Here is a 23367-nt window from a genome sequence, read left to right on the forward strand (position 1 = left end):
ATTCAAAACATATTTGTGGAGTGTCTGTGGCATATCAGGCATATGCTAAATCCCAGAAACACAGCAATGAACAAGATAATTTGCTCCTACCCTTAAGGAACTTAGAATCTAGCAGAAAAGACAGATATTAAGCAATTACTCAATAATTAGTTAATTAGAATTAAAGGAAGGAAGAAAAACATGGGCTGTGAGAAAAGTTTTTTTTTTTTAAGATTTTATTTACTTATTTGACAGACAGAGATCACACGTAGGCAGAGAGAGGCAGAGAGAGGGAAGCAGGCTCCCTGCTGAGCAGAGAGCCCGATGTGGGGCTCGATCCCAGGACCCTGGGATCATGACCTGAGCTGAAGGCAGAGGCTTTAACCCACTGAGCCACCCAGGTGCCCCTAAGAATAGAATTTTTAAGAAAGGACCTACACACAGAACTAAATATAAACATGTTTATTATCAAACTTTGTACTGCCATGCCAAACACAGAATAGGTATGGCATAAGCTTAAATAAATACATACTTTAAAAACTATAAAATATTTTAAATCATAATTTAAAATACTTTGTTAAACTCAAACACCATATTTACATTTCACACAGCTATTTCCATTGCAGTATATATAAATATTTATATGTACAACATTTGAGCAATTTCAGAGAAAATAATAAGCTATTCCATAGGTAGCCTGCTTGCAGAGTTGTTTATTTTTCTCTCCCTTATTCCCCAGAGTTCTTTTGCCCTGTCAAAATCTCTGACCTTCTGACCCTTAGCATGCCTCTCTGTTGACTTTTGGCTTTGCGTTGGCCAACATGCAGCCAGCACTTCTCCGAAACTGATTTTTCAGCACATGCCAGATTAGTGAATCTAGCTAGATTAGAGAGTTTTGATTCTCACATCATTGGCAAGATGGAGTGAGAAGCTCTGGTGATGGACGCGCCAAGAATTTCTCACTGCCAATGATCAACTGATAACTGAAGATTCCATAGGAATTTTAACTTCCCTCATAAATAAACACAAGTATTCATTCATACAGACTGTCCTTTCTTCATGAACACCCTAACAAACAGAATAACACAGTTAAGGAATTAATATTAAAAATCTTCACTTTAAAAAAAATCCATTGGATAAATCCTTTTCACGGAGAGTTCTCATCATGAATTTAAAATCTTATGTCATATGTAAGAATGATATGTTGATGCATCACATCTGATAAACATCTTTGTAGGAATGGAAAGCACATCCATTTTCTACCTGGTTTTTTTTAGAACAAAGATATTCATGAAAGTGTAATTTTATTTGTTTGCATTTATGCTTTTTTCAAATCAGAACACTTGCCCTAATGGAGGTTTTTGGCATGGAAAGCCACATCCTTCTGAAAACAAAGCTGACACTGTACAAGTGTATGCCATTGGGATCCTACTCTCCTGATACTACTTGTGTTTTTACTTATTTTTTTTTTTAAAATAGGCTCCACACCCAGCATGGAGCCCATTGCAGAGCTTAAACTCGTGACTCTGAGACCAAGACCTGAGCTGAGATCAAAGTCAGACACCTAATGGACTGAGCCACCCAGGTGCCCAGCTACTCATGTTTTTAAAAGTAACTATAGTAAGAATCTCAACTTTACACTGGTTAACAATATACATTGCTGGGGGACAGCATTTCCCCTTTTTTGAAATAAATTTACTACAGAACCTGTTAATTAATAAACAAAGATCTAGGCTAAGTAACATTTACCCTAGCCATAGTCTTAACCTGCACATATTTTAAAGTCCCTACAATACTTACACTGAATTAAGAATTAGGGAAGGTTGTTCTTTAGCCAATGCAAATAAAAGAACATAATCTCTAAGAACACTTTATAAAGCACTGAATCCCACAGGGATAAAAGTGATTAAGACTGCTTAGTAATCTTCGCACAGAGTATTAAGTAGGATTTCCCCATGCACTCGCCTGTGGGCTTTAAAAAATGGTCATTTTTTTGCACAATGGTAATAGAGTATCTTTGGCCGAGTTGTTTTCCCTAAACTCCTGACTGTTATTCATTCCGACAACAGGAGCCATGTAATCAATCAGTAGTTGAGATACAGAAAGAAACAATACCACAAAATACCATATTTCCCCACGAGATCTCACAGTGAGCAGGGAGACAGTTAGAACAGGAATCCTGAGACCCTAGAGCCGAAGTCTCTTCACTTTTGTCAAGAAGAGAATATGCTTTTCCTCCATCAGCACTTTCCAGATGCTGAGAACAAGATAGAGAAAGCCGAGTCCTGCTGATGACAGGCTGGCCTCCCCACTAGAGCCTGGGCCATTGAAGTCCTCATGGGGTCCATGCTCTCAGCTGTCAAGGTGGCAGATGTGGGAGCTGAGAAGCACCAGAGACCAGAGGATCCCCTTCTGTCGCTGCCCTCATCAGACTATTGGTCTAGTCCCCTGGAGGTACCAGTGCTCCTGCAAACGAAGAATGCATACTGTCAAGGACCCTTAATATTCTGCATTAATAGCAACAACAAAATTCACCTTCTAGCCCAGACCACTGTGTTCTCTCTCACTAGAGAGTCCAAGCATGAACAACAAAATTCTATTTAGTTAGGGCAGCAAAACTATTCTGGATGATACTGGAATGGTGGGTACACGTCATTATACACCTGTCAAAACCCATAGATTATACAAAACCAAGAGGAAACCCTAATGTAAATAATGGACTTTAGTTAATAATAATGTATCTATATTGACCCATCAATTGTAACAAAATGCCCTACTAACACAAGTTGTTACTAAAAGAGGACATAGAAGGGTCAAGGAGTATGTTGGAATTCTAATTTCTGCTCATTTTTTCTGTAAACCTACGACTGCCTAAAAAAAATAAAGTCTATTAACTTACAAAATATATTCAGGGGAGAGAACTGACCCTTCCAAATTCTCAGAAAGCACAGCAGAGTGGCTAAGAACACAGATTCTGCCTCGGTTTGAATTCTGGCTATGCCATTCACTAGATTTAAGATTTTAAACAAGTTTATGTAACTTGTCTGTTCCTCATATTCTTACCCTTACGATAAGAAATTGGCAACAGTCCCCATCTCATACAATTCCTAGTTTAGGACAGTTCTAGAAGATAGTAAGTGCCACATAAGGATTAACGATCATCATCATTATTATTAACTTTCACAAGTGAAATGACTCTATTAGGCCAAGTCTTGTTTATTTTTTCTTTTCCTTCTGCAAAGAAATGAAATAACTTTTCATAAAACACCACAAAGGTGGTGATTCTCCCCCAAAGAACTAGCAGGTTTGGCGGGCTCAAGGAGCAACAGAACATGAAGAAAGGTTATGTTCTTTCAAAATCATATGGGATTTTAAGTCTTACCTGATTCCTTTGGACTAAAAATGACTACAAAGCCATGTGGAAGGATCCGTCGGATTCAAGGCTTTGGCAGCTGCTGTGGAATACACAAGAACACTAAATTAAGCTCTGTTTCCCAACACAAACAGAGAAAAATGTGTAGAATATTCAGTGGCATGCTTTGGACAAGAATGCAACTTACCTGGCAGGAACAAATTTCTTTGCTGCAAGAAAAAGAAGACCATTAATTTGGACTAAAAGACTTTGAAGGACATATCACATTCAGAAAAAATATGGCACTATTCACCCGGGACTACAAGCTCCATGCCTTCAGGGCCCCTGTGATAATCAGAGCACAAACACAGCTGGGGCAAGCCGGGGATGTGCAAAGTACACACTCATCCTAAGGGCCCAGCAGCTTCCTAATGCTAGCGACAGCCGCAGGCTCAGCTTGCCGAGTTCATCTGCCAGTTTTTCAAGAGAAGTCCCATACCTAAATTTTATGAGAGAGTTCTCATTTTATAAATGTCAGAACTTGATTTTAAAAAGTGTTAAATATTTCATAAGCCAAACAAGCTGTGAGTGTGGCTATACGTGTTTGCAGGGGACAGTCCCCAGGAGATACTCCATATTGAAGCCTATATTCCAAGTGAATGTTTTGGAAATGTTTTAACCATTTCCTGGGAGCACAAACCCAAAGCCTCACTGCACAACAACCATGGGAGATGCAGAATTGCCCGTGAATGGTATCTCTCGGAACTGTCCACTGTTCATTAACGTGTATTTCCTAAAACTCTTCTTCTAAGACCACAGCTCAATTATACTGTTTATTACTGTTTATCTAGTAACTCGAGTCTAATTACTGTTTAAATGTGTAAGAGAGAACATGACTCATCAAGGAGAAAAAAAATACATTTTTCAAAAACATTTTTGGAGTGTGCTCCCAAACTCCCTTACCCTTCTTCCTCAGGCGTTTCAGGAGCCAGAGGAGAAACGAGGCTAACGTCAAGACGGAGGTCCCAGCAGCAGCAAGGCCGACTGCCAGGGGAGCGCTGGACTCAGCGGGAGCTAGGGAAACCGAGAGGGAGGAACGGTCACGAGAAGGAACTGAATTTCAAGTCTTTCTGTTCTGTCCATTTGCCCTTTCCTTTGCACACTGATGAGCCCGACTTCAGTACACACAGAGGCACTTAAGGCCTCTGAGACGGACCCAACCACCTGTGCAGCTTGTCTCCCACCGCTGCCGGGAGCTCTCTAACCCTCCAAGCCCTTCCCAGCACCCACCGCACCTTGCTCAAGACTGGCTGCTTGCTCTTTCCCTCGCCTGTCTTCTGCTTCCCGACTTTGACCTCGAGCTCCTCTTTTTCCACTTGTCACAATTCTACCCATTCCATCCACATCCACGCTCTTCTGTTTTCTGTCACCATAAAACTAAGTATTCACCAGCTTCTCAACCTTAGGAACCTCTCTTGTTTGAATGTAATGAATGGTTCGTTTCTTTCCCCTCTTCCGTCTAGCCTCCCAGACAACCAGCACCAGTCAGGGCTTCACCTTCACAGGTCGGCGGCATCCCAGACCAGTGTCCTGTGGCATCACAGGTCAGAGCTGCAGACCCATTGAGTGTCCATCCTTCGGGACATGCAAACGCACACACAGCTCCAAACACGGGCTCCCCGCTGCAGCTCATGTTCGTCTTTCCGGAAACTGCCAGGCTTGAACATTGTACCACTGCAAATGATGGACCCGTGGGAAGAGGTTAACAAAGGTCTCCTGGAAAAGGTCTAAAATGGACTGAAAACTTTTCAACAGATGTAACTTATAAGCATTACCTAGTTTTCAGCGTGTAGGAAATTAGGGTCAAGCCCCATGGGGCAATCTAGCTTCAGACACACATGAAGTATTTGACCTAACTCCTTAAAGTCTAAATTCAGCCCTACCTTGGCAGGAGGGGACCTTCTGCGTCCACTGTCCCTGAGAGGTGCATTCGAGCTGAGCTGACCCATGTAACTCAAAGCCGTCCTCACAGCTGAAGGCACAGGAGGACTTGTAGGTGAACTCTCCAGCAGAGGAGTGGGCACACCTCACTGAGCCACGCTGGAGATGCCGGACAGCGTCGCATTTCACAGCTGGAAGACACAAGTGAGCACATTAGAAGTCTGTATCAGGAAGCAACAGTTTTCTCAAGTAATCAAGTCCCTAGGTCTTCAATAGTTTTTATCTTGAAGTAAAAACAAAAACTGTACCTTCACATGTGGGCTCCTCACTGTCCCATTTGCCTGTGGGGCCACACTGGAGATTTTTGGATCCCTTCAACACAAATCCCTTTTCACAGAAGAACTCACAGTTGGACCCACTTTGGAAACTTCCAGAAGCACTTGGAAGACAATTCATGTAGCCTTTCTCTGGGATGGACAAGGCTTTGCACTGAAAAGCTGAAACACCAAAATGATGGTCAGAAAATACTGCAGTGGAATTGGAGAGTTCATTCATTTGATGAATGAACCCCTTTGTTTTGGGCAAAACAATGTTTAGAGATATAAAGGCTCTTCATTCCTCCCTGGACAGTTGGAAGATGACTGTCTTTGAATGCCAGTCCCTTCGTTGATAATGGCCCTCAGTAAAGGACAGCCTGTAATAGAACCAGTGTTTCCTGAGCACTGTCCTCACATTTGAAAGAAGTTACAGTCAGGAGAAAGATTTTATGTAGTCAGCAAATTTTGGGTCCTGGATGCTAACAGATGAGGCCAAAATACAGAAGGAAGGTAAGAAGGCAGCCCGTGAAATGTGTCTGCTTTGCAGTTTGGTTTTGGTCTTGTGGCTTCTTAACACTGGAAATCATTCTGTGCTATTTTTGGTGACAAAAGTATCAGTATGTGATAATGAAAACTGCTTGTTTTCAACATCATTACTCTTGCTTTAAAGTGGATTAAATTTTAGTGTGTTTATATATGATACCACACTTCGTACATTCTCTTCACTGCTAGTTATGAGCAGTTTCAGAAGAAAAGTGATTATAAGAGTTTTAAAATCAGGTCATGTTCTCATAATGCTACTTTTAAGTGTTCTCATTGTGATTTTCTCTTAGATTAGGGTTTCTGCCTACTCCATGCCAATGCCAAAGAAGCCATATTAACACAGCACAGTGAAGAAACCAGCAAAACATCCCCTCTTAGTACATATAATCCTTTCCCTGGATAAGCATTGGTTCTTTTATATGAAACTCAAAAACATAGGAAGAATGTTGCCCATCAAATCTGATTACTCTAGTTAAAGTAGGCATCTAGTTTCATTTTAACTGCCCTAGTTTGAAGACTGCTGCCCTTTAAGGAAGAGGTGTAGAAGGGAGATGCTCTTGAGCTTACCTTCACAAACTGGGACCTGCTGACTCCATTTCCCTTGCGCGGTGCATTGAAGTTGGGCTGCTCCCTGCACCTGGAAGCCTTCCTCGCAGGTGAAACTGCAGAAGGACCCAAAGGTGAACTTGCCCTCAGGGGAGTGGCTACAGCTCACAGACCCGTTCTGAGGATGGCTGATGGCCTCACATGTCACAGCTGTAACATAGACACCCATGAACATTAGCAGGTCTGGCCTGACCACCTCAGGTACAGATTGAGAAGAAGAATGTTTACAGTGAATCTTGACATGGAGCAACTGTACCTTTACATGTTGGCTTCTTATTGTCCCAATTCCCAGATGAGGTACAGTGGAGGCGCTTGGAGCCCATTAGTTCAAATCCTTCTTCACAAGCAAAGGCACAAGTTGTGTTCCATGGGAAGTTTCCAGAGCTTTCGAGACAGTCCACAGTGCCATTGGCGGGCTTTGTCAGCGCACTGCACTCAACCACTGGGGATTTGAACGAGTACCGTGAATATGTTTACTTTCTACTGAGCTGGAACTTATAACAGGCAAAGGAAGCAGCTTTCAAACCGTAGATCCCAAAGTCCAAAATTAATTATTGGGGATATGCATGCACATGATAAAGCTTTTATGCCTTTTTAATACTTCCATCTTCTCTGACTGATTTACACTTTGACTATGCTAAGTGGTCTCTGATCTATGTTGTCACATCTCTCATCCTGTCTCTGATCTATTTTATGGAAGGCAAAAACAGAAAAAAAAAAACAGATTCTCGATCAGGATTTATGATCGTTGTAATAACAGAAATACTGACATACACGGGACATTCATTGATGTCCACCCAGCAGGACCTGGATGCACAAAATTTTCACCTCCAGCCTAGAAAGATAAGCCTGAGAGAGAAAAAGAGCTGTCGGGACTGCTTGACTACCATGGTCTTATTCTTCTGCTGCATGGAGAGAGGCCAAGTGGGAGAAGTCATGAAGGTTTCTTGAGTGTGGTCCCAGCGCCACGGGCACTCTCTTACAAATCACCAGAGTCTCAGAAGAGCCCATCTCAAACCCGGTGGTTTTCCCAAAAACCTCTTTGAAACTGAGCAGGCACCCTACTGATCATACCTGTTGGTGAGGTGAATCTTACTAAAAACAACAACAAAAAGAACTTTCCCTGGAGTTTTGAAAGTGCTGTTAGTTGCATTAAAAAAAAAAAAAACGAGGCCGTGAGGGACAAGTCAGAGGGTGGTGTGCGTTCAGAGGCATTTACCATTGCAGGCTGGAAGAGGGGCGCTCCAGTCCCCTGCAGAAGTGCACCGTGTGGCCTCCGTGCTGCTTGGGATGAAACCCTTTTCACAGCGGACGGAGCACGAGGAATTGTAGCTGAAGAGTCCCAGAGGGTGGGCACAGACCAGGCTTCCGTGCTCAGGGTCTTCCTGCGCTTGACAGGTCACAGCTGAAAGGAGAGACCACATCAGATCTGCTCTCTGTGGCCCGGCACGAAGGGAGGAAGCCCTGGAAACTGTCACTACTGTTTACCGAACGCCTCCTCTCTCCGGGCGCTATGCTGTCACTCACATAGACCTAACCATTGGTGTTGACACCATTATCACCCTCATTTTGTGGCGAGAAAACTGGTACTCGAGAGTTTAACCACCTGATCCGGGCGTCTGAAGTCACAGTGGTCAATCTGGGATTCGAAACCAGGGCCCTTAACCACCACGTGAGACTACACGCCCCAGGGAAGGGAGGGCGGGCAGAGTCGACACCCAAGCCAGCTGGGACAGCGACCGCGCTACCAACAGGAGTGCAGGAACGGGTGAGGCGGGGACTCACCTTGCTCACACCTGAGTCCACTGAAGCCGGGGTGGCACTCGCAGGTGTAGTTGTTGACAGTCTCCACACACTCACCGTGGCCACTGCAGGATGTAGGGGTGCAGGCAGCTGCAGAAAACAACGAGGAAGAGGATCGTCATTGGGCTTACAATGCCATCCTTGGGGTTCAGGAGCAACAGTTATGACAGAGAAGTCACCAGTTACAGGGACTGCCAGAGATTTTAACTAAAGGGCTTCACCCAAAGACAAAGCTGGGTTTGGAGCTCAGCTATTTTAAACCTTGATGTTCATGTGCAAGTGTCAGGGGGTAGAGCTGTTACTGGCATCGAGAACAGAAAATGCCCTTTCTCACAGACGTTCAAGACAGCTCTTCTACAAATAAATGAGTAGCTCAATTATGCGTTGTATGAGCACACACTACATACGTGTCGACCTACCTCGGTACATACATTCTTGCCTACACTTACACAAAGAAGCAAAAAGATGTAATTTACCAAGCAGAAGGTTTTAAAATGGTATTTTTTTTTAGAGCATAATGTTACCATGGTAGAGACCAGGTTTTGCAGACTGTCAATAATTTGGCAAGAGGCCCACAGCTCGACACGCCCTCCCACGCTGCTGCGAGCCCCGCACCTGTGTAACACAAGGCGAGCTTCTTTTTGTCACATCTCTCGTCATTCCACATGCCCGTGTCCTTGTCTCTCTTGATGTAGATCTCCACACAGTCTTCATTGTTTTGCTTGTTGTTTGGTTCGCCGGGAGCCCAGTTCTTGGCTTCTTCGGTCAGAAGCTTCTGGGTCCCTATCCAGGTCCACTGCTGATTGACCTTTCTGATTCCGATCCAGTAGTAAGTAGGTGAATGGCTGAACACAGAGTTCAGGTATTTAATCTCTTCTTGGTTTTGAATCGCGACCAGATGCGTGTACCTTTGCTGACAGTAAGCGCTGGCTTCGTCGAAAGTCATGGTTTCTGTGGACGCGTTGTACGACCAGGCTCTGCTCTCTTCAAACAGGACAAGTGCTAAAGGGGAACACAGGGAAGGCATGGAGAGGTTAGTCCTGCTGTAGTTCGACTCTATCCACTGGGCTTTTTATAGTCTTATTTTCATCTACCAGGGGCCTTGGGAATGATTTGAATTTTTTTTTACCTTTTCCAAAGTAAGAAGGGGTCTGGAGGGAGAAACTGCTGTTGTTGTGCATACCTTTGGGGGTTGGGTCTCCCTGTACTCACTCACCCACAATCTGCCAGGATATCCCTACAGTAGTGCAATCATCAGAATAAGTAAGGTTACCGAGCACTTGATATGCACTTCCAAGCCCTGTGCGAGGCCCTTTCCATGACACTGGACCCTCGCGACACCTCTGGGAATAGGCCACTTAACGATCAACACTTAACACATCAGGAAGCAGAGGCACACGGAGGTAAACTGCCCCTAACCCACAGTGGATTGCACTGCGCAGAGAGGTCAGAGATGCTGCTAAACACCCTAAAACACATGCCCCTCCCCGCCCCACCCACGAGGAGGAATTATCCTGCCTGAAATGCCAGTGGTGCCCAGGATGAGAAACCCTGATCTAATGAATGACATTGACTTACCAAGAGTGAGAGCAGAGAGAAGCTGTGAGGCGATCATGACTTCTAGGGCTCTTTTTATCAGAAGTTCAGTCTTGAAATGCCTTTCTGGGCGGGGGGGGAAGCACAAAATTAATTACAGAAAGAAATCTTAGGCAGCCAGTTACTGAGATCATTCTACATGATGTTTTTGGCAGCATCCTAAGATTTTAGGTAAAGAGTAACAGTGCCACCGTCTTTGCTTGTTTCAAGGAAGTTGGCTAGAATGAATACATATAAAATTAAAGATTTTCGTCATGGAGGTGAAAGAGAAAAACCAGAGTTTAACTTCTTTGGATACAACAAGGAGCTGCACAGGTCTTTTATCAAAGGCTTTCTGCATCTCTATTCATACTGACAGCTCTGGTTCAAGGTCAGCCTTGCAAAGGCTCTTTGCACTTACTGTTCTGTGATGTCGTGGCTTCGGTGCCTGTGTTCGAAATCCTGCTTTTGTTCCTGCTACTTCTGTCTCCTGTGACCAGCGATTCTGGTGTGAAGTCAGCCGAGAGCCGCAGAGCACCGCTCCTACCGGAGCGCCTTTATAGAGAGGCTGGTTTCCTGTGAGTAATAATACAAGGATGTGTCCAAACCCAGTAAAGAGGAATTCCCCGGCAGCATCCAAAAAGTTTCCCGGGAATATCCACGACTCCAAAAAATTACAGTGATGTCAGACTCTAGTCCTCCAAGCTGATTCTCCTTTGTTCGTGTCTTTTAATTTTACATCAGTGCTACTAATAAGGCACAAATGTGGGGTTTTAAATTCTAATAACACCAAATCGATGTCTTTAAAAAGCCTGAAAACTTTGCTTATTAGTAGCATCTCTCTTGTAATTGCAATAACCAGAATTTCATGAACATAAGCAAACTCTGCGCTGGTGTTAGTAACTGTGGACTGTCATTCTTCATTTCTCATCTGCACTGTCAGCAGTGTGCTGCCGACAGTCTTCTGGTTTTTTCTCTCTCTCTCACCAGTGCAACCCATTTTCTCTCTCTCTTACCAGTGCAACCCATTTTTTCTCTCTCTTTTACCAGTGCAACCCATTTCTCTCTTACCAGTGCTGTCTCACAGGAACGGGTCAGGAGGTGTAAGCTAATCTTCAGACTCTGTGCATGGCTATAGCTAAATTACTAGAAATATCTGAACATCTCCCAGATAAATGTTTGAAATAATGCCTTCTTTCTTTAAAATAACAAAAATGGGAAACAGACTTAGTTGTCCACGTCTGGATAATGTTTATTCATGATTTGTTCAGTGAAAGAAAAAAAGGATGAAAACTCTATGTACTAATATTTACTTGACTCCAATTTTACTTAACAGTTTTAAAATATGACTGCACGAAGAATAACGACACCGAACCAGGATGTGAACCGTGGCGGTCTCTGGATGGCAAGACTTGAGGCAAGTTTTCTATTTTTCCTGGTTATTTTCAGCATTTTCCAACTTTGACAATGGCCCTCTATTACTTTTAAGAGTAAAAATTACACAGTTTGAAGAATCCTGAGTCGAAATGCAAGCGAAGGAGATATATATAATGTCACTTCTTCTGTTCTTCATAGTGACATTTCCTTGGGGTGATAGCCCCAGCCGTGCCTCTTGTCATTCTCTCTGTGGCTACATTTACCCGGAAAGAACCGTGGGGAGAGAACCCAACACCAGAAGGAGAGTAAGAGAAATAAGACATGGGAGGAATTTTAGAGTGAAGATAATTCATCTTTATCAGAGGTGTGACGCTCCATACCCCCTTGCATTCTCCCAGAATACGCCCCTGAGGTGGGGCCGCGAATCGGACACATGGATGTGACGGGGAGCTGCGCGGCTTTCTTCAGGCTGCAGGCCGGCGGCAGTGGCTGTGAACAAACCCGTCGGCCTCTCGTGGAGGGACTCAGCACAGTGAGGGGAGGAGGGACGACCGTGAGGGCAGGACCTGGTGAGGCCCCCACTTGCTGGAGGTGCAGGATGAGTTGAAGACATGGAGTGAGAGCTATTTGGGGATGTTGAGTGACTATCATCTCCCCCTCCCCAAATAAACCTGTTTCCTGAGGAACGGGCTGACGAGAAGTGCCTCAAGACCTGTAGAATCTTCCAGGCTCTGAAGATGCAGCATGCTGTCCCCAGAGTGCTGGGTTTCAGCTCTGGCTTCATATTTGCAGTTTCCGCTTGGGCAGGGGGTGCTGAGGGAAGAGGAAAGACGGTGCAAACACGGGTTCACCCCAGGTGCCACCACCAGAGCTCTTTCGTCTGGGCGCGCCACACTTCCTGGCTTCTTCATCCCTTTTCCTGGAGGTCGTTTGTGCTCTCCTCTCCGGCCTTTATTGGGCATTAAGGACTTGACCCACCTTCCCTTCTGTCCCAGGCCCCCTCGGCATCCCCAAGGAGTGAGAGATGGCCAGGAAGAGGATTGGGGGGTTGCCGAGACAAATGTCCCATTTTTATCCAAAGCCATCCTGTATACTACCAATAGCTAGGGACAAATGAAAGCTACAGACAGGAGACGATTGGGTTTAACGGGAGGTAGCGCCAGCCATAACCACAGGGGCAAGACCATCTGTCAAGGTGTGAATCTGGCTTTGGTTCCTCACTGTTGAAGGGCACTGCGAGGCGGAGCACCGGCCTTCCCGAGGCTCTCGGTTTGGTTCCTTTACATCTGAGCAGTTTGGCTGGGTGTTTTGTTTTTTTTTTTGTTTGTTTGTTTGTTTTTTAAAGCCTTGATAGCTTCTGCTAAAGTTCTACTCTGCCAACAGCTACTGTACTTCTGCAGAGTCTAATGTAGGGAGAAGACATCTCAATATGGATATAATTCTATCCACAGAGTAAAAATGTGATATGTCTCGTACACCCAAAATTATGAAATGAAATGAACTGTATCATGGTATAAAATGGCATTTCTTGTTGGTCAGAGCACAAGACCATTTGATGGAAAACCAGTCTGGTCCCCTCTGAACTGACTGACTTCCCCCTCTGCGGGAAGGCATGTTCACTCATTTCGCATTTGTAGCTGTCTCAGAACACCTGGGTCAGGCAAGAGCCCCGGGCTCAGTCTGAGCCCCCACCCCACGCGCAGGGAGCTTGTTTAAATGAAAAACCTTCAGGTCCAGCACTCAGAGACTCTGACGCAGGGGGTCTGGGTGGGCCCAGGAATCATCAGTATCATCGGACATCTCAGGTCATTCTGAGCCATAAAGGTGAGCCCAGGCCCACCGCATGTAAGAGGATATCAAGAAGGCCCTATGGTTGTGCTCAGTTGCAGGGACCTTATTTTGACCAAAATGTCACTGTAGGTAATCCTGAGAGCCTCTCTGCTGGAAGGCTCGAGGCCCCACCGGTAGTAGTGCTGGGCCCAAACAAGGAATATTTGGGATGAGTGGAAGCTCTGGGTTCTTAGACATGAGAATTAGGTGGGTTTTAACCAAAACTGCTGAAGAAGTGATATAAGTATGGAGACATTCAGTGAATCTCTTATCTCCCTTCAAAAGGAGCCTGCAATTCCTCTGATTCCCCATTATGGACTTCCTAAATGATTCTGAGACTTAGACATTTGATGTGTTTCCTCGCTTCCTCTCTGGCAGCACCTTATCTTGAAGTTTCCGTTTTCTGTTTGGGGATCTAAGAACGAACTAATGGGAATATCTCCAAAATGAGCCAACTGCGGTGAATTCCCAAAGCGGAAGAAACAAGTGTGGGCAGCCCGGTGGACTGACAGAGCTTTTCCTGAGTGTAGCCAGACTGTTTGCCGACACTGGGCAACGGACTGCAGAAAATGTCCCTGGGTTTTCAGAAAAGTCCCCTCGCTTGTTTTCCTTGGACCCGGCGCTGCTTATTCCGTAACACAGAGGTTTCCTAAAGGGCTATTCTTAGCTTTGCTCTCCTGGCTTCATATCAGAAAAGTTGGGGTCTGGTCACTATTTGCATACCAAGGATTGCTCTCTCACTCCAGGTAGCCCTCTGGTCTGGAGCAAGATGTCTGTGTCTCTTAAAGCCCCAGATTTCCCATCTGAGAATCAAAGGTGCTTCACTAAAGTCCTTGCTGCTATAATATATTACAATATTCTGCGTAAATCTAGGGAAAAGGCACCAGTTTAAATCCAACCGTTCATTATTTTTCCTAGCTGTGACGCTGTTAGGTACTAATCAATATTGACACCGTATATAAAGCACCTATTGGATACCAAGTGCTTCACATGCATCACTTCATACAAACTTCACGAAACAAAAGGAGACATTATTAATTTCATTTTAGAGGACAAAACACAGACCCGGAGAAGTTAAACAATGTGTCTGTGGTGTTTTTGAGTTCCTAAATGGTCAGCAGGGACTCAGATCCACGTTTGGGCTCTTCTAAGGACCAGATCCTTGGTGTTCATTCCCTGCCTGCTCAGACAGAAAGCCCAGCAGGAAATACACCTTAGTTTTTACAGGGGAAAAAAAAGAATGTTGAAGCAACCTCTTTCACTTCCCATACCCCAGCTGGCCCTGCAAGTTCAGCGTCTGGTTGGGATCCTTTCAAAGTAGATCCTAAGACAAGGATGTGGGTGAAAGTCCTTCATTTGGGAGATGATCCCAGGAAGCACAGCAGGAGAGCGAGGAAGTTAGACACAGAGAGGAAGGAACCTGGTAAAGGTGTGCTGATAAGCAGGTCACCACTGCGGGATCACAGCCTCAGCCCTACCAAGGAGCTCTGGAGATAGCTAATAGCTCCAAGGCGGGTTCAGGAGCTGGGATGGGCCCACCCATTCCAGTCTGTCAGGGGCTAAGGGCTGACCCTGGGAAGATGTGGTTAATTCCCCTGCCCCTGCACTTCCGGGTGGATCTCTGAGGCTGGACAAAACCCGCCACAAAGAGTGTCAGGTGCGTGTCTCAGATGGTTAAGCATCTACCTTCAGCTCAGATCCCAGGGTCCCAGGATTGAGCCCCATGTCGGGATCCCTGTTGGAGCTGGGAGCCTGCTTCTCCCTCTCCCTCTGCTGCTCCCCCTGCTTGTGCTCTCTTGCTCTCTCTGTCAAATAAATAAATAAAATCTTAGGAAAAAAAAGAAAGTACTTTTAAAAAGGAAAATTATAATTTTTATTTATATTATACATATATATATACATATATAAATATATGTGTATGTATATGTATATATATATATATATATATATTTTTTTTTTTTTTAACATGTTGTTAGAGTTCAGCTATTTTTAAGGATCTCGGATGACCTAACCAAACTTGGCTTGTTTTTTTGTCCTACTTCTGACTCTACTTATGGTGTGACCATATTTGCGGAAATCTCAAAGGAGAAAAATAAAACATATTAAAAAAAGCAAACACAACAACAACAACAACAAAATCTTATTCTGAGAATTCCATAACTTTTTTGTGTGTTATACTTAGCTGTCCTATCAGTAGTGGTTTGTATAAATGCTTAGCAAGGCCGAAGATACAAGTTTCTTTGTCTCCCTTTTTTGATCTATGAACTTGCTGCTTATTTTTTGGCCTGTGTGATGTTGTTGTCCAGAATAAACTGGAATTTTATTTTTGCTGAGTTCTAAATAAGAGAGATGTGGAAGGACTGACTGACTATAAATAGAGTCATTTTCTAACACACAATGTTTGCTGTAACACAGTTTTATTTATTGCCCATTAGTGCTGGTATTCAAATTTTTACTGAATTAAGGGGGTAATTCTGGACTTCATAACGATGCCTTCTCATAGAGTATTTTATTTGTTGCTGCATTCCCCAGCTCCCAGCTCGGCTGGCTTTTACTAAATGATCATAGATATTTGTTGGATTAAGAAATGAATGAAGTCACTTGAAATGTAAAACACTTGCTTTTGTGTCCTAATCATGGATTTCAGAATAGCTCACATCCTAAAAAGGACGTGTTCTTATTTATTAATTTATTTATTTATAACATAAAATGTATTATTTGCTTCAGGGGTACAGGTCTGTGAATCATCAGTCTTACACAATTCACAGCACTCACCATAGCACATACTCCCCCCAGTGTCCATCACCCAGCCACCCCATCCTTTTCACCATCCTCCCCTCTAGCAACCCTCAGTTTGTTTCCTGAGATTAGAGTCTCTCATGGTTTGTTTCCCTCCCTGGTTCCATCTTGTTTCATTTTTTCCGTCCCTATCCCCCAGAATCCCCCGCCCTGCCTCTCAAATTCCTCATATCAGTGATATCATATGATGATTGTCTTTCTCTGATTGACTTATTTCGCCCAGCATAATACCCTCTAGTTCCATCCATATCATTGCAAATGGCAAGATTTCATTTTTGATGGCTGCATAGTATTCCATTGTGTATATACAACACATCTTCTTTATCCATTCATCTCTTGATGGACATCTAGGTTCTTAAGGACAGTGTTGGGTTAGAAAATCATATGGGAAAAACTGCCAGCCTTGGTATCTCCTAGTATCTGTAAAGTTTTTTCCGGCGAGATAAACACAACACCAGGCAAAGTGGGTGCAAGGCAAGATTTATTAAAAACGCTCTCCGGCGAAGTTTCAGGGCTCAGGAGAAGGGGAGCCAGGAAAGTTGCGCCGGGAGGAGGTGGGCACCCTCGGGCGAGGTTCCGCCACTCTGGAAAGCAGAGTGGCGGAAGTCGCACCCAAGGCAGGGAGGAGGGGGCTTTTAAGGGGTCTCGTAGGAAGCTCAGGGGTCTTTTGGAAGTTTCCCTTATTTGGATATCCCGCCTGCTCACGGGATCCCATTGGTCCACAGGAGCCCGGGGCGGGGGTCTCAGATTCCTGCTTGGGCCTTTGTTCTCCTGTCCGAGCTCAGGTCTTGTGGCGGGAACTTTCGCCATCTTTGGTAGCCCCCTTCCTGCCAGCCCAACATTCCGACCTTTTGCTTAATATAATGGGTGTCAGGGGCGTCGACTCGGTTCTGGCTACTTCCTGCTGACAGGGGGCGTCGTTTGTAGGGGTAGTTGGAAGTGGGCAGGCGAGAGTAGGGCTGGAGGAGGAGTTGATTGACAGATACTCAGGCAAGTTCTTGTAGGCGACCCTGCAAGTACCGGAAAAGACAGGGAGCAACTGAGATTAGGAGGAGGATTATGCTTACAGGTCCCGCCAGAGGGAGCAGCCAGGTTACCCAGTTGTAGGGGTCCAGGCCCCAGGAGGATGTGTCTCACCACTGTGCTTGGATCCGATCCCTGAGTTCTTTGATCCTGGAGGTAACTATATGATTGGTTAACAAAGTAAACAACATTCTTCATTTAATAATAGGCAGGTCCCCCCTTTTTTTCGGTGGTCAGAAGGTCTAAGGCCCGTCGGTTCTGTAGAGCTAAGGCTGCCAGGCTGGTGACTTGCATCTGTAGGGCTGTGAGGGAGTCAGCAACCCGTTCCGTGTCATCATTCAGGGCTTGGGAGAGTTTGTAAGAAAAAGTCTATGGAGGTTCCTATCCCCGCTGTTCCAGTTGCCACCCCTGTGGCTATTCCTGCCCCTGTTATGAATGGGAGGTGGGCAGCCCTTCCTCCATGGTGTTGGGGAAATAGGATGGACAGCAGCTGGGATTCAGAGTAGATGGTGGTAGGAGATAGTAGAATGAATATACAGCCCAGGGAGTCATTAGTGGTCAGGCAGCGATAGATTCCCTGAGGGCACAAGAGAAATATTCCCGAGGGAGTACAGTACAGTACAGGAGGGAGGAATTAGTGATATGGCAGCTGCGGTGGTAAGGGAGGACACATTAATAATAGGTATGTTTTCCCCCGATGGGGCCCATATGGACCGTATTATTTGTGGCCCTGAAGTTGGGGAGTGGCCAGTCAATAGGGTGGGGTATCCCTACGACAAGGAGTGAGGTAAGGTAGATAGGATAAAGAGAGGTGGGGAAATGGCTGGAGGGCTGTGATTTCTAAGAAAGGGCCGGACGTATAGTAATTCAAATGGGCTTAAGCCTGAAGACCCGCGGGGCGTAGCCAGGAGTCTGGTGAGAGCCATAGGCAGAAGTGTAGGCCAGGAAAGACGGGTTTTCTAGAGTAGGTTTGGGGAGTTGGGCTTTGAGCAGCCCATTGGCCTTTTCTACCTTACCAATGACTGTGGGTGGTATGGGATGTGAAGTTTCCAGGTTATGTTGAGGCTCTCAGCTACCTGTTGGGTTACACTGGAGATGAAGGCAGGTCCGTTGTCCGACTGGAGGGTCTGGGGCAATCCGAACCTCGGGATGATGCGCTCAATGAGTATTGTAGCCACTACGTCTGCTGTTTCCTGGGCGATGAGGTATGCTTCGATCCAGCCTGTGAATGAATTTTATGGCAAGGCATGGGAGTGAAGTCCAGGTGTCAGTCTTCCCCCGGCTGATGACCTCGGAGCTGTTGGTTAGGCCCTGGTCTGCAGATTCCTCCTTGTGAATTCACGGCAGAACAGGTTTTGCAAGCCCTGTGGACAACTTCGATTACCTTAGATAAGGAAGGATGATAGAACAATGGCTGAAGAAATTAGTGGAGAGCCTATGGGCCACGATGGAGGGATTGGTGGATGTCAGTAATCAAGGTGTGCACCAGATTGCCTGGCAGGGCAATCCTGTCCTGGATCCACCCCTTATCTGGCAAGGGTTTAGGCAGTAAAGTTGCAGGGGGTTTAAGCGGGGGGAGGTAGAGAGAGAGAGATGCGGGTTCTCTAGGAATAGCAGATGGAATAGCTGGAGACGGGAGTCAGATGGGCCAGGGATCCGTGGCTAAGGAGCTCTGTGAGTCAGCAGGAGAGTAGACTATGATGGGCTGCCCTAAGGTCATGTTGAGGGCCTTAGAGGGGGGGTACTTGATATCCCTTGGCCCCCAGAAAGCTAAGTAGGGTGGAGGTGTCGTCTTGGGAGACCGAGAGGGAGGGGCTACAGAGGAGGAGGTCATCCACATATGTAGTAGAGTCCTGGCCTTAAGGACGCACTGCTGTTAAGTCTGTAGGCCTGGCCGAAAATGTGAGGGCTGTCCCTGACCTGGGGTAGAACAGTCCAAGTTAATTGTCCAGAAGCATGCATGTCAGGATCCTCCCAGGTGAAGGCAAAAAGAAAAGAGGAATCAGGGTGCAAGGGGACAGTGAAAAAAAAAAAGCGTCCTTTAGTTCCAGTACAGTAAAGTCATAGGTGTTTGGGGGAACGCGAGACAGTAGGGTTAGGAACGACTGGGTGGAGGGGGACCACGACCTCGTTGATAAGCCTAAGGTCTTGTACCAGTCGATAAGCCCCTGAGGGCTTGCGTACTGGGAGGATGGGGTGTTACAGAGGGAAATGATGGGGATCAGGAGTCCCTGATGTTAAAGCCGTTCTATGATAGTTTCAGGCCCTGGCGGTGGGCTAAGGAAATAGGCAACTGAGCTTGAGGGAAACTTAGAGTTATCCTTAAGCTGTACTTGAACCGGGGTAAGGTGGGAAGCAATGATGGGTTCTGAGGTGTCCCACACCTGAGGGTCTATAGTAGGTAGGTCATCTGGAGCGGGGGGGTCGAGGGAGTGGAGAGGTGTAGGATGAGACGGGTTGAGGTGGATAGAGGGGAGGAAGGGGAGAGGCAGATAGTTGCCCTTAGTTTCTGGAGAATGTCCCTACCCAGTAGAGGGACCAGGCAGGAAGGAATCATAGGAACGAGTGGGGGAAGGGAAAACCCATCCAGGCTACAGGTAAGGGGAAGGGTCACCCTAGGATTGGAGGAGGTCCCATCGATCCCCATAACAGTAATTGGTGAGGTTCGAGTAAGTCCCGAGTAGGAAGGCAGAACAGAGTAGGTAGCCCCCGTGTCCAGCAAAAAAGAGATGGACTTACCCACTACCTGGAGCATAACCCTGGGCTTGGCCTGGGTGAGAGGGGTGGCTGAGTCTGGGCTTCGTCAGTCGTCCTCCAATCCAAGCAGTTGAAAGGCCAGACTTACTATCTCGGGGGGTCCCCCACGTTGAGGCGTCGAAGATACCCCGAGGTTAGGGCAGTCGGATTTCCAGTGGCCCATCAAATGGCATTGAGGGCAAGGCCGAGTTGGCGGCTTTGGATTGGGGCACTGGCGAGCCCAATGTCCCTCGGCCCTGCATTTGAAACAGGCCCCCCCGACGGGGTGCGATTGGTTTTCCCCTCTCTGCTGGCTCCCAGAGCCGGCCGGCCGCAGGGCTGCTACCAAGGCTTGGGTCTGCAACTGAACCTTTTGCTGGAGTCTGGCTTGTCGTTTAAGCTCAGCCGCCTCCTCACGGGAATTAAAGACCTTAAATGCCATTTTCACCAAGTCAGAAATGGGGGTCTGAGGGTCCTCCTCAGCCTTCTTTAACTTTCTCTGTATATCCAGTGCCGATTGAGAGATAAAATGAGTAGCCAGTACCGTGGCCCCCGCAGGAGAGGCAGGGTCCAAGCGAGTGTACTGGGTTAAAAGTTAGGTCAACTGGTTAAGAAACATGGTGGGGTTGTCGTAGGGGCCTGGACAATATCCCTAATCTTGTCGTAATTAACGGCCTTATTAGAGGCTGCCCTCATGCCGGCTATGAGACACTGGACCATGCGGTCGCGGTGCCAGTGGCCATCTTGGCCATCCTGATAATCCCAACCTGGTTCTATAGCTGGGACCGCCCGGGCTCCAGCATCAGTGAGCTGGACCTGATCCGCGTGCTCCTGGGCAGCAGCCTGGATGCGTTCCCTCTCCTCTATGGTGAGGGTGGTGGTCTGGACCACATGTAAATCATGCCAGGTGAGGTCATAGGCTTGGGCCAGATACTGGAATTCTTTAATGTAGTTATCAGAACTGGCCGAAAAGGAGACCAAACGTTTCTCAATTTGGGAAAGGTCCTGTAGAGAGAAGGGCGCATGAACTCAAACTTCCTCAGCTCCAGCAAACCTCCCTTGGGGGTCAGACTAACTCAGCGGGGGGCTTTCGAGCCCTAGTGCGGCTGGAGCCACACAGACACATTCACGCAGTCAGGCACTCTTCAGATTCAAACAGATTGGACACCCTCCCCTTTGGGTATCCCTGGCTAATGGGAGGTGATCAGTCTCCCCTTCCATTCTTTACGAAAGCATCTAGCTCAAACAGTAGCCCTGCGGCTGTTACAACAGAATTCAATTAAGCACAAAAGGTGTTTACCAACAGATTTCAAAAGCATAAACCTAGTTCTTTATCCCATTCTGTTAAAGGTTACCAAAGACTTTCAATGCTACCTTAAGAAGGACCCATTAAAACTCTGAGACACAAGTAACCAGCAGTTCTAGTCATCTCTTTGCTAGCAGATTTTAACAAATAACAAGAGCCTATTTGACCTTCAGTAAGCTTTGATTGGAGTTTCCCCGTTTACTGCGGATAAATTTGTCAGGAGTTCGGATAGGAGTGGGAGGGGGAGAAGGAGGGGTAGACGAGAGCGCTGGTTCAGAAATCCTGAATTTAAGGGACCTTGGGGTGAAGGATCGCGGTAAAGAGGAGGAGGAGGAGGAACCAGAGGCCCTCTTGTCAGTGGATGGGTGAAGCTCTCCGGGGGTTCAGAGAGAGGAGACGGGGAGGAGAGGTCCGAGTCTTTGGGAGCAGTGGGTGGCAGGGTAGGGGGAGGGGAGCGGGCCAAGAGGACCTGTGAGGTGGAGCAGTGAGAGCAGAGGAAGGGGCGAGAGTGCAGAGTCCAGAAAGCTGGACATAAGGGACCTTGGCCCATCTGCCTTGGTGCCTGCCGAGGTTATTTAGGTCCATGAAAGTCTGATAGTTAAACGTGCCTTCCGGAGGCCATTGGGACTGATTGTCTAATCGGTATTGTGGCCAAGCGACAGTACAGTAACGTCGTTTTCGCAGGTCCTGGTCCAGTTCCAGGGTTTTAAGATTGGCCAGCAGGCCTAAAACACCCCCGGGATGTTTTAGGGTCGAATTTGGATTGGGAGGTCCCCACGATTCGTTGCCGGGCAACCCGAGGGCTGGAGGAAGGCGTCCCCTCGTCCACCACTGGGTTGCGGAAAAACTGTGTCGACTGCCGTAGAGGTTAGGACGTCTCCCAGCCTCTCGGAGTCACGGAGGTCACCTGGTGACCGGCGGGGTCCACCCTGACGCGGCCGCGATTAGGGCAGGGCTTTCCGGAAGGAGGCGCGGAATCGGGGAAACTCACCACAGCTTCGGAAGTGGCGTTCGGAAAGGCAGATCCGGTTCAGCCAGGGAAAGGAGAGAGCCTCCCCACTGTGTGGGGGCTCAATCTCCTTCCCGGGTTTTCGGCACCAAATGTAAAGTTTTTTCCGGCGAGATAAACACAACACCAGGCAAAGTGGGTGCAAGGCAAGATTTATTAAAAACGCTCTCCGGCGAAGTTTCAGGGCTCAGGAGAAGGGGAGCCAGGAAAGTTGCGCCGGGAGGAGGTGGGCACCCTCGGGCGAGGTTCCGCCACTCTGGAAAGCAGAGTGGCGGAAGTCGCACCCAAGGCAGGGAGGAGGGGGCTTTTAAGGGGTCTCGTAGGAAGCTCAGGGGTCTTTTGGAAGTTTCCCTTATTTGGATATCCCGCCTGCTCACGGGATCCCATTGGTCCACAGGAGCCCGGGGCGGGGGTCTCAGATTCCTGCTTGGGCCTTTGTTCTCCTGTCCGAGCTCAGGTCTTGTGGCGGGAACTTTCGCCATCTTTGGTAGCCCCCTTCCTGCCAGCCCAACAGTATCAAACTGAATACCAACTTTGAGGAGCTCAGTGAGAGGTTTGATGACACTTATGTACATCCCTCTTCATGCTGAGTGCTTACCTGTAGTCAGATCATAGGAAAGCAAGAACTCCTTTAGGGGAACATGTCCATACTGAAAATAATAAGGCTCAATTATTAGACGTGCTTTTATTTCTAAAAAGCAGTAGGAGATTTTTCTCAATAAGGAATCATTCTGAACTATAGCATTTACAAACCTTCTTTAAAATATCCTAAAATTCTGGGGTGCCTGGGTTAAGCATCCAACCCTTGATCTCAGCTCAGGTCTTGATCTCAGGGTCATGAGTTCAAACCCTGTGTTGGGCTCCATGCTGGGCATGAAGCCTACTTACCAAAAAAAAAAAAAAAAAAAAAAAAAAAAACTTAAAATTTTACTAGAATATGTGGAGCCTTCCCCAACTAATTCTGGGAAGTTGTACGGTTCATGTCAAAATGGGACAATGTTAGAACAAAAGTAGGAAACCAATCTCTTTTATGATAAGGATGTCTAGAAAGAAGGATCCTGGTCTGGACCCCTCCCACACCAAGGCAGCCATCCTGGCCCTGCCTCTGTGTGTGCACCGCTGTGCCTATTCCACAGACAAGAGCCATCTGTGTATGACCCAGGAGTCAGGC

At 46.6% G+C, this 23367-nt stretch overlaps 1 protein-coding gene and 1 long non-coding RNA gene across 3 annotated transcripts; both read right to left on the reverse strand.

Moving 5' to 3' along the window:
• Positions 1 to 364: 364 nt before the first annotated feature.
• Positions 365 to 10645, reverse strand: SELE (selectin E). Its single transcript, XM_004756666.3, has 14 exons — positions 10538 to 10645; positions 10120 to 10203; positions 9157 to 9543; positions 8524 to 8631; positions 7958 to 8143; positions 6995 to 7180; positions 6700 to 6888; positions 5581 to 5769; positions 5275 to 5463; positions 4889 to 5065; positions 4295 to 4405; positions 3540 to 3561; positions 3362 to 3434; positions 365 to 2445 (listed from the first exon to the last, which is right to left on the reverse strand). Exons 2-13 carry the CDS (start codon positions 10154 to 10156, stop codon positions 3386 to 3388), a joined length of 1830 nt encoding a protein of 609 aa, XP_004756723.2. The 5' UTR covers positions 10157 to 10203; positions 10538 to 10645; the 3' UTR covers positions 365 to 2445; positions 3362 to 3385.
• Positions 10646 to 18316: 7671 nt separating this feature from the next.
• Positions 18317 to 22276, reverse strand: LOC123393236. Of its 2 annotated transcripts, none has more exons than XR_006607955.1 (2): positions 22179 to 22276; positions 18317 to 18529 (listed from the first exon to the last, which is right to left on the reverse strand). It is a non-coding gene; the product is annotated as an uncharacterized LOC123393236 (long non-coding RNA). The 2 variants fall into 2 exon arrangements; XR_006607954.1 differs by having other exon boundaries at positions 18317 to 18509; positions 22179 to 22270.
• Between the last annotated feature and the right edge of the window lie 1091 nt (positions 22277 to 23367).

Source organism: Mustela putorius, unplaced genomic scaffold (genome assembly GCF_011764305.1).
Source record: "Mustela putorius furo isolate JIRA1106 unplaced genomic scaffold, ASM1176430v1.1 tig00000785_pilon_pilon_pilon, whole genome shotgun sequence".
Classification (NCBI taxonomy): Eukaryota; Metazoa; Chordata; class Mammalia; order Carnivora; family Mustelidae; genus Mustela; species Mustela putorius.